At 41.6% G+C, this 11,266-nt stretch overlaps 1 protein-coding gene across 1 annotated transcript in view; it reads left to right on the forward strand.

The window, feature by feature from the left end:
- The first annotated feature begins 296 nt into the window (after nt 1–296).
- CTSC (cathepsin C) overlaps nt 297–11,266 on the forward strand; it is an 18,761-nt gene continuing 7,791 nt past the window's right edge. Inside the window, exons 1-3 of the mRNA XM_010578272.1 lie at nt 297–465; nt 1,073–1,218; nt 10,562–10,728. Of these exons, the coding sequence (XP_010576574.1) occupies nt 297–465; nt 1,073–1,218; nt 10,562–10,728 (482 nt within the window). The remainder of the gene's footprint in view (nt 466–1,072; nt 1,219–10,561; nt 10,729–11,266) is intronic.

Genomic DNA, 11,266 nt, shown 5'->3' on the forward strand with positions numbered 1-11,266 from the left:
GGGAGAGGGGCGGCTGCTCCGCGCCGTGAGGGCCCTAAAACCCAAACCAGCGGCGGGGAAGCGGGCTCCTGTCTCGGCTGTAGCGGCTCCCGCACCTGCGGGTCGGGCCCCTGCGTTGCTCCCTGCCGGGCTTCAGGCAGACAAAGGTTGATTTGGATTAAGCAGCGTGAAACACTCGCGTCAGGCTGGCTGTGGGTGACCGCTGCGGGCAGCGCTGTTACTGTTCCACTTTGGGGGTTTGTTTTGTTTGCCTCCATTTGGACTCGACTAGGCCTCTCGGTGAGCACCCCCGGCTCATGCCGGTTCACTTCTTCCCTCCTCGCAGCCCACAGGTGCCTTCCCTCACAGCTCAGCCTGTCCCGAAGGCGGTTATTCCCGGGAGCAAGGCAGCTTCTGCTCCTGGGTCACACCTAACCAGCTCCGGGGAGGCCGCCAGCTGCCAGAGCTTGCTGCCTGGGGAGCCTGGTAGCGTCAGGAGAAACAGAAATCATCCCTCCCCATGAGAGGATAATAGTAGTGGGGAGTCACTGCTGGGTTATTGTGGGTCAGTACTGATACTTTGCATCGTTCTAAGCCATCTGCTTTTCGATCAGGTGAGGCAAGCAGCAGGTCGGACCAGTGGAGGTGAGGCCAGTGGTGGAGGGTGGCGGAGCGCTGGTGTGAAGTAACGTGGGGCGGCTGATAGCTCATCCCACATGTTTTAGAGGAAGGTTTGTCATTGCAGACACAGTGCCTGAGTGACACAGCGTCAGAGTCCTGTGTATCTGTACAGCAAGTTATGTTTAAATAAGCTGATGTTCCCCAGTGGCAGCTGTTTGGTGCTGCTGCTGTTGCTAATTAAATGTGCAAACACTGTCTAGCAGTGGAAAAAATGAGCATGTATACTCACTAGCAGGTAAGTGAAGTCCCTGAAGTGTGTTTGCTTGATGCCTTTTTACAGAAGACTGTATTCAGCAAGCATATTTTACTATATTTTGGTATGAAACAAATGTTACAACATTCTTTGTACTGATTTTTTTATTTTTATCTCTTCCATGCAATAATCATGCAATAACATTTGTATTTCTTGCAGGGCCTGTGGAAAGAAGGGTGCTTGTGAATCTTCAGAAGTTAGATGTGGCTCAGGATAGTCTGGGCAACTATGGTTTCTTCACTTTGATTTACAATCAAGGCTTTGAAATTGTGATAAATGACTACAAGTGGTTTGCATTTTTTAAGGTGAGTTAACATGTATTCTGCATCACTGACTTGCTAAAATGGCCTGTAATTAGGCTTCTGTTTAGTCTCTGAGTGCCACAGTGGGGCACTTAGTTATCTTCAGCTCTAAGGGTTGCCTGGATTACCATATACAGGACTTTTTTTTTTTTTAAATGTAAGAAAACAGTTTTCAGTGGCTGGGTAGGGAGCAGAGGGAGGGAAGAGGTATTTATATTCCACATTGGGCATTGTCTGAAAAATCTATTGCAGGGGCTATTGCTTTCCATTCTGGGCATGCTTAAAGCAGTTGAAGGCCTTCATTAAGTTTCCCTGTGGCCTGGAAACTTTTTTTTTTCCCCAGTTTTCTTCCTGACACCTTTGACCCAAGTGAAATAGCAAACAACATTGCTTTTATCTCTTCTTAAAGATGTTCTCAAATGCATGAAAACCTTAGAAAGGCCATCTGCTCTCCTTGCTGGATGATTTCTAGGATCTTAACATTTTATTCCAGAATACTACTTTAACATCTAAGGAACCTTCCTGCTGCCTTCAGTTGTTCTTTTGTAGTAATACTGTTATCTCTATTCCCTGTTAATGACTTCAGATCAAGCTGAAAACAGTGCTGGTAGGCAGGGGGTAGACTGGAGAAGACCCACTTGTTAAGGAGTGCTCTGCTGCTGTCCTGACAAGTGGCGTTATCAGTCTGGAGGGTGGCTTGAACCTTGCTACCCTGCGAGACAGATGTTTTGTGCAGCAAGACTGCTCAGATGGTAAGTGCAGCCCTTGGCAGGAGCAGTGAACATGTTTCTTGGTTGTGTCAGAAAGCGTGATCTTGTGTCTGGCTTTAGGTGAGCCAACAGTAAACACCCAGGCCTTGTCTAAGCATAAAATCTCTGAACTTTGGGTAGTAAGGAGGGTGAAGAAATGGCTTTTGCTTTCAATAGTCTTTCTAGGAGCTTTTGTAGTTGGTTTATTTCACAGCAGCTATTTTCAAGTCGGTATTTTTGGATGTTAACAGAAGTAAGTGATCCACTCTTCCAGGAGAACTCTAATCCTTACTGAATAGAAATGATGTGTGAGGCTCCAATTTAACTGCAGTTTCCTCCATGCTGGTTGGGCCGTGTAGGTTGTTTTACAAGACTAATGGTGAAGTTGTTTACATGCTCTTTGTTGTGGGTTAACCCCAGTAGGCAGCTAAGCACCACACAGCTGCTCGCCCATTCCCCCCCTCAGTGGGATGGGGGAGGGAATCGGAAGGGTAAAAGTGCGAAAACTCGTGGGTTGAGATAAAGGTAGTTTAATAGGTAAAGCAAAAGCTGCCTACACAAGCAAAGCAAAATAAGGAATTCATTCACAACTTCCCATCAGCAGGCAGATGTTCAGCGATTTCTGGGAAAGCACGTCTTTATCATGCATAACTGTTACTTAGGAAGGCAGACACTGTAAGTCTGAATGTCCCCCTTTTCTCCTTCTTTCCCCAGCTTTTATTGCTGGGCATGATGTTGTATGGTATGGAATATCCCTTTGTTCAGTTGGGATCAGCTGTCTCAGCTGTGTCCCCTCCCAACTATTTGTGCACCCCCAGCCTGTCCACTGGCGGGGCGGTGCAAGAAGCAGATGAGGCCTTGAATGCTGTGTAAGCACTCCTCAGCAATAAATAAAACATCCTTGTGTTACCAACGCTGTTTTCATCTACAAGTCCAAAATGTAGCACTGTGTGAGCTACTATAAATAAAATTAACTATCTGCTAAAACTAGTGCAGTCTTATAACTGTAAACCTTTAAAATAAGAATGCTTCTGCTTAAGACAGGGTCTTATACTTGAGCAAAAGCAAAGAGTGACAGAGAAATACCTGATTGACATTCTCTCACCTGTATAAAGTAGTGACACTCCTCATAGGTTTGGTAGGTCATACAGCAAAAACTGCAGACACTGAAGGGTGCTCTAACTGGGCAGAATGACTCTGGAACTTCTCAGGCAGGGATGCCTCTGTGAGCTTCCCTACAGTGGGAAGGCCTGCCTCAAAAGTGGCAGGAGTTGCTGCCTCCCTGAGGACAGTGGAGCACTGAATGTTTTAGTATTGTCTGTGAACTCAGGCTTGAGGTGTCATCTCTGGCAGGTGGAATTCAGCAGTCATTACTGGCCTTGGTAAACTCATCTGAGGAGAAATATAGTTGAACTAGTGGACTGGGAATCCTTAGGCTGATACTTTACACTGAAACGCAGAGTTACTTTACAAGCCGGTATGGTGAGCACTTGAAACAAGTGTTGATTATCAAACTAATTTTTGAATGTGAGGAATTTAATCATAGAAACAGTGAGTGGCCTGCTCTGGAATGTAAATGGAGCTGTTAGGCACTAACTTGAAGAGAGTTGAGAGTCACTGAAGGCTCTACTGCTGCTACCTATACCTCGTGAAATACATCCCTGGAAGATGAGCACTAAGTCAAGTGACTGAAAACCACTGATTTCATGTATTCCTTTGTGGTTATGAAAATGTAAATGCATTGATTTGCAAGACTACTCTTAATATACCAAAACTGTGTTATAGAATAATTCAAGCTGGAAGGAGCTTCTGGAGGTCATCTGGTCCAACTTGCTGCTCAAAACAAAGTCAGATACACACCTGAGCAGTAGCAATGCACAATAGCTTGCATTTCATGGTCATGAATGTGTCTTAGCCCTTTGTAGGCAAATGGGTTAATTGTTAGTTTTGCAGTTGCTTTTGGTATTGAGAAATGGCAAGCTTGTCCTGCTCATTGTTCAGTAGTAGGGATTCCATCGGCAAGACATGGTTAAATTAAAGGCTTCTTTCCTTAAATATTATAGAGAGGATTAGAGCCCAATTCAGTTACCCTCTCTATAATTTTGCAGCTGTAAAGGAAACAACAGATTACCGAGATGCAAGTGTAATAGCAGAGAAGCACGAGAAAATACCACAGCACTTGGTAAATGCATTTTTTGCTGCAGACAACTAGTTGACTTTGTTAGGCAACAACTTGCAATGCTGTCTGTCTGCAAAACTGTTATTTCACAATTGTCAGTGGGGACTTGGGGGGCAGAAGTGGTTCCTTATGAACTGCTTGACCTTGTGATATATTTAGATATGCATATCTGTTTACTTTTAATCCAGTAAATATGGCATTACATATGAAATAGAAATACAAAATATCTAGTCCTGGTATGAACTGAAAATGTGGTTTCTTCTATCAAATGCAGTTAATGCTCTTTTAGAACCTATTCCATCATCTTCTGCTTTAAAGCTTCTAGGGGACAAGTAATATACTCTGCTCAATGCATGCTCCAGAGGTTTTTGAAGAATGACTGCCTGTTGTTTAAAATGTCCCTACCATTTGCACCTGAAACTAACGTAAACATAGCAGACTTCATTTGCTTAGTGTTGGTCATATAATCTAGAAGCCCTTGGATTAAAATAGGGTGAACTAGAATGCTAGTTGGTGAGGGCCTTCCTCCCTAGAAATGCAGCAAGAGGAAAGCATAAAAGCAGTCTCTTAGAATATCACTTAGGCTTGATTGCTGTTTCGAATGTGGAAAGTCATCAGACAAAGTCCCTTTGGAATTCATTGAAAGGAGGAATTATCTTTGCTGGCAGTCTCTTGCTTTACAGCAAGAAGGTACCGAATTAATATATTTAACATGGAGTAATTTGCTATTGTTTTTACAACTTGGTAAAATTCCTTAGTTTCACTGTGAAATAACCTTCTAATGGGAACAATGTTCTGGAGTTACTGCTTGACTGTGGAATAACTTTTTGGTTCACGAAGCAGTTTATGGTGGTGGAGCTATAACACAGAAAGCCTTGCACATCTTCCATGGCTGTGGGTTTGGGCTTGTCAGGAAAGTATTCATTGCTTAAAGGCCGTTCATAAATTTCAAGTTCTGTTTATGTTGCACTGAAGTCAAATTATGAGGCTAAAACCCCATCATGGTGACAGGGCAGATAAAGCATCCTGATTTACCTACGATGATGCTTTATCATTTTCCTCATATTCTGCCATTGAACAGAGAGGATGGAGTTGCTAGGCAAAATGAACAACAGTATTTAAGCCAATACAGTACTTCATGTGTTTCAAGCATAGAAGTGCAACTGGTGCTAATTGAACTTCCAGTGTATTTTAGCTTAATGTTAAAGAATGAAGCTATTACTAACAAGAATGCTGTGGGCTTGTCTAAATAGTGGCTTTATCAGAGCTACTGTACTGTGTGGATATAGACACAGCTTGTTTGATGATGATGCGAGTTTTAGTGAGTTTTTAATAGCCTTTTGTTCCTGTGGCTTACTAAACAGACACCCTCTAAAATTTTTGTAGGGCCTCACTGCCTTAAAGTTATTTGTTCTTTCACTTGGGGACTCTGGGGAAATGACTTTCCACACCAAACGATTGGATTGGGTGAGCTTATCAATGTATTTTTTCCTCAGAAAAAATACAATAACACAGAAAGCCTTGCACATCTTTAATAGCTTAAGTAAAGAATCTCTAACAGTGATTTATTTCTAACTATTGTTGTACACAGAATTGTCCCTCAAGGCTTGCCAAGTTAAATGCAGCATCCTACTGCATTCTTGCTTCTCACAGTTGTAGTTACTCTGCCTGGTGTTTGTTTACAGCACAAAATAACTTGTTTGTTTTATGGGAATGCTCTTGTTTCTCATTTAATGTGTGCTGCTGAAACGTCCCTATACTGAACTTAGATGTGAAGTTAGTGTATTGAGTCTTGGCAGAAACCTGAGCGCGTGATTCTGCTGGATGATATAAGGATTCTGTAGGGCTATGCAAGATACAAGGCCTTAAAAGATTTTTTTTCTTTCCCCCCTCAAGGGATGGCAAAAGAAATAGGAACAGCATACTACAAAAAGCTAGAGTGAGGCTGGAAGGAAAGTTGAGGCTAGCTAGTTTCAATTATTTGATATCTTTGTAGTATTTATTTAATGTTAAGACTACTACTTTGAAGGGAGGCAGTCTTTTATGATTCTTACTGTTTGTCCCTTAAGCTAAGCAGTACTACTTCTGACTTTTGAGATGTCCTCTAGCAAAAAACAGAAGTCTGGCATTTTTTCATATTAAAACGTTAGCTCTACTTCAGCAAAAAGAAAGAAATAGATTATAGAATATACCACCACTCAAGTCACTAATCTTTTCCAGACTGACTTAGTGACATCTTTGTCACATCTTTTCCTCTCTTCCCTAACGCTGCCAAATTTGGTTAAAACCAAGGACTTCCGATCAGAAATAACCAGCCTAGATAAGTGACAGTAGTTAATGTTTAAATTTCAGAATATTAAAAAAATAATAATAATTTGAATGCATTTTATTCCATGTTGCTAAAATAGAAGTATTAGAGTTGCTAATGCTATTTAATCATCCTGTAAATCAATTGAAAGTTAACTTCTAACCTTAGTTGGGCTTACTTAACTGGCAGTGTGCAGCTGCTGCTTCCCTAAAGTGTAAATCTGCAAGCATAAATCTCTGAATTGCAGAATATTCCCTAGAGGAAAGAAAATGCATCTGTAGTTGATATTTGCTTGCATTTTATATTGAGTAGCAAGATCCAGTTGTTTGTTCTGATAACATCTTATGTATTTTTGTACAGTAGGGCATCTGCAAGTCTGCAGTCCTGTTCTAATTAAGAATGTGCTTCCCATATTAAAATGCATAGGCACACTTGTAAATTTGATGACAAACAAGTGGTAAGTCTTTCCACCAGGCTCCAGGTATAGGGTAGTCCTGCTTCCAGGAACTCGAGTTGGCTTATTGCCTGAACGTTGCTTAAATTGAGAACAATAGATGTAAAAGGGGATGGGATGGCAGCCTGTGTATGTAGCACTGCTGAATCCCTGTTAAAATGCTGTGTCCATCCTTTCTTGCTTTCCTCTTAGAGAGATTAAAAATTTAAAGAAACCTTTAAATGATTACTTTTTTTTTAACCAGGACTAGAATTCAACATGCAATTAGAGTATGTCATGATGACCAACACAGGAAAGACTTTAATAAAAGTATACTGTACCAAAAAGCTTACCTAGGTTCAGGTATCTAATAGCAAGCCTTCAAATTTAGGTACATGAAGCCTTTTAAAGGTTAATGGTGGAGTTGCTTGACTAAATTGTGGCATTGGGCAAAGTCACATGAGTTGTCAGACTTGAGAAAAATACATATTTGAAATAGAATTAAAGCTTGATGTTTTCAAACCTCAGAATTTGAACTGTGAATATAGTTTGGGTGCCTTTCTACAGGAGTCATTCCAGATTGGTCAGATCACTGAATAGATTTTACTTAATGCTGCAGATACGAGCATTGGCTGATGAAATTATCACAAGGCATGGCTGCAGTGGTCTTTTATTAACTTTAAAATGAAAACCATCTTCTTAAGTCTGCAGAGGAAATGTATGCAGCAGTTGTCCAGCAGTTGCTGGTGGTCACGGCTGTGTGGCTGTTGTTCTCCATGAAGGATGCTGTTCTGTGATGGGTTCTGCAGATGTGCTGGGTACTGTACCAGCAGCTTCGGTTGAGTCTGGCATTGTAAATCGCATCCACCTGAGTCAGTGGTTGTTCATGCAATGGTGCCACGCCACTGTATGACACTTTGTTGGGCAAGCATACTCATAGTAGGTCCTCTAAAACTGGTACAGTCAGATTTGGTAGGTCTAATCTGTTAGAGCCCTTCTCTGGTTGCAATAAGAAATGCTGCATGTGGTTATAGCAATGAAGTACTGATTTGACACTGTACCTTCTGGTAGTAAGCAGTAGGTGTCATCGTCATGGCACCGATGACTTTGCTATCCCATTTTAGCTCCTCTAACATGTGGTCCATTGGGGAGTTAACTAGCTTGTAGAAATTAAGTATAGGTATTGGATTTTCTAATGGTTTCTTTGCCAGTTCTCTACATCAGTGGCCCTCAATTAAAAATGAGAGGGGGTGGGGAAGCAAATTGGGGCCTTATGTGGATATATTTTCATTTCCTAGCTGAAAATGGCTCTTGGAGTTCAAATTCCCTTTATCCAGATGCCATTGATGGGCTCTGGTCTTGAAGACTTTATGTCCCCTTTTTACAGCAGGTTCAGTAGTAGCTTACAGTCTGCCAGCCTACAAAAAGGTAGCTACAGAGGACTTGAATTGCTTAATTTTAGGCTTCTACACAGACTGTCTGAAATTGGCTTTTGTCTCTTGTTTATCCTGAAGCATTGCCACTGACTGTCACCTCATGTCCTTCCTAGTTTTGCTGATGTGTTTGAACTGAAAGAACAGCATAAGAAACTTGCTAAATTCACTTTCCCAAAAGATAAGTTGCACAAATGGTATAGATACTATTCTGGTTATCTATCTACATCTTAAAAAAAAAAAAAAAAAAAAAAGGCAATAAATTTTATCTCCAGTAAAAGGAGAGGGATTTCTAGGAGAAAAAAAGAAAAGGCAAGTTGTTGTTTTAATTTGCTGGTTAGCAGATAACTCATTGCCTGTTTTCCATGAAGTCCCAAATCTGTTCCACCTGTTTTTATTCAACATAACTCTCCATGCTAGGCAGGATCTGCATCTGGTTGTTGCAAGAAGCAGGCCTATTCCTTGAGTAATCTTCAAGTATTCACATTGAAGGCCTATATCAAGAATGGCTGTGCTTGGTCTTGTTTTAATCTGTGGCAGCTTTTAGATAGAAAAGACAGGTAGGTATTAATTTACCTGTCATGTAGAGCCAAATAAAGCTCTCTCACAGTAACTTACTGATGTAAAGTCAGTAACTTGTTGCTTTTGGTAGTGTCTGGATTTCTAGCAATGCTGTTGCAAAGAGGATATTTCTCAGAAGTCATCTCTGGACCTTGCCCTTGGTATTTGGCCAAGTGTAGTTATTTCCCATATTGCACAGCCTTGCACAGTAACATAGGATGAATAGAACAAGGTAACAGCTCAGCCTTCTAGGCTCCCATCCTGCTCTGGTCAGCAGACATGCTCGCCCTGCTAGACAAGCAAGGGCATAGATATGGTACCTCTGCAACCTCCAAACTGGGGACAAAGAAAATTCCCTTTGTTCTAAAACAGCCACAGGATTAACCTTTAATTTTATCCCTCTAATTGATAGACTTAATTATTTCACTATGTGTTTGTTCTCTTTCAGATTCCCCACAGAGCCTTGACATAGTCACAGACCTCCCAGTCTCTTTATTTACTTTATTTTCCATCTTGAGGCATTTCCATCACTGTAAGCCACCACCCTCTTCAGTGAAGAGGCTGAGCAAGCATTTTGTTGAAACATAGCTACAAAATCCCTGTACCATTGTACATGTGCAGCTTGAATGGGATGGGATTTAATAAAGTATTCTTGGACTAGGAAACGTGGATTCTGTTTAAGTGATTTGTGTGATTAGGAGACTCGAGTTAAAGCTTTTGTTGCATGGGGTTTTCAGTCTCCTGTGTAACTTAACACAAAATGGACTTTAACCTTAAGAGATGAGTGAAAATCCTTTTATTTTCCCTGGGACGTTCTGCTGTGAAAGAATTGCTAATCTAAGAAATTTACACAGCTGGGCAAAGTGTTGGTGCTAGCTGTTGTATGAAGACACATTTTACTGAACAGATTAACTTATTACTCCTTTTCAGTGGTAAAATGAAGACTTGTGTGACTGAATAAGGAAGTATTAGGACTTGGGACTTGAGGGTTTAGTAACACTCCCCTCACCGCCAACTTCAAATGCGTTGCTCTCAATGGATCGTCATTCCCTCTTGTCTCATTTTGCTAGTTCAGGTGAAATTGTTTCTTGATGCTCTTCCACCACAGCTCAAACTTAAAGCAGTTGCAGGAAGTCTCATCTTCAGTTCTGACTTCTAAAGCAGAAATGCTATAGTACAATTCTCCCTGAGAGGTTGCTTGGTGAAAAACTTACCATCCTCCCTGTGTTTACTTATCACGCTGCTGTGAATCTTAGTTTCTTAAACTTCTGCAGCAGCCCAGGGTTAGTTTGACTAGTCACGTATTTGATGCAAGAAGCCACAGGGCCTTGAAGAGAAGGATAAGTACCAAGAGGTCTTTTACATTTTGCCTAGAAAGTAACTGTTGAACCCAAACAATCAGCACCTGTTAGTTGATACTGATATAATGCATGCTTTGTTGCTAAAAGTGTAAGTCACAACCTGCTTGTCTTTCTCTAGCAATTTGATAATGGTCAGTTTCTTCCATCTGCTTAAGCTTTTCTTGATACTTCTTGTCTTGAAATCAAACATACTGGTTGATCTGGAATATACATTTGGCCACTTCCTCTGAAACACAGGCAAGAAGCAGCTGGGTGGGTAGGGACTACTGCTATGCTAACAAATGCCCCTTCTCAACACGAGCATAACCTCTTTGCATTACAGTACAAAATAGAAGGCCAGAATGTAACCAGCTACTGTAATGAGACTCTACCAGGATGGGTACATGATGTACTTGGCCACAACTGGGCTTGTTTCAGCGGACAGAAGATTTCTTCATCTCCCTCAGATATTCACATAACCAAGCTACCTCTCCAAAAGCCCGGGAGAAGGTAAGTGACAGATGAGTGACCTTTTACTGGAATAAAACGTTGTGTAACTGTGTGTTGTGGTTTAACCCCAGCCAGCAACTAAGCACTATGCAGCTGCTCACTCACTTCCCCCCACCCAGTGGCGTGGGGGAGAGAATCGAGAGGGAGGGGGAAAAAAAAAAAAAATGGTAAAACTCGTGGGTTGAGATAAGAACAGTTTAATAGGACAGAAAGGAAGAAACTAATAGTGATAATGGTAACACTAATAAAATGACAATAGTAATAATAAAAGGATTGGAATATGCAAGTGATGCACAATGCAATTGCTCACCACCCGCTGACTGATGCCCCATTATTCCCTGAGCAGCAATCCCCACTGCCCCCACTCCCCCCAGTTTATATACTGGACATGACATCACATGGTATGGAATACACCGTTGGCCTGTTTGGGTCAGCTGCCCTGGCTGTGTCGCCTCCCAGCTTCTTGTGCCCCTCCAGCCTTCTTGCTGGCTGGGCATCAGAAGCTGAAAAATCCTTGACTTTAGACTAAACATTACTT

The sequence above is a fragment of the Haliaeetus leucocephalus genome, unplaced genomic scaffold, assembly GCF_000737465.1.
Source record: "Haliaeetus leucocephalus isolate CR32 unplaced genomic scaffold, Haliaeetus_leucocephalus-4.0 Scaffold616, whole genome shotgun sequence".
NCBI lineage: Eukaryota > Metazoa > Chordata > Aves > Accipitriformes > Accipitridae > Haliaeetus > Haliaeetus leucocephalus.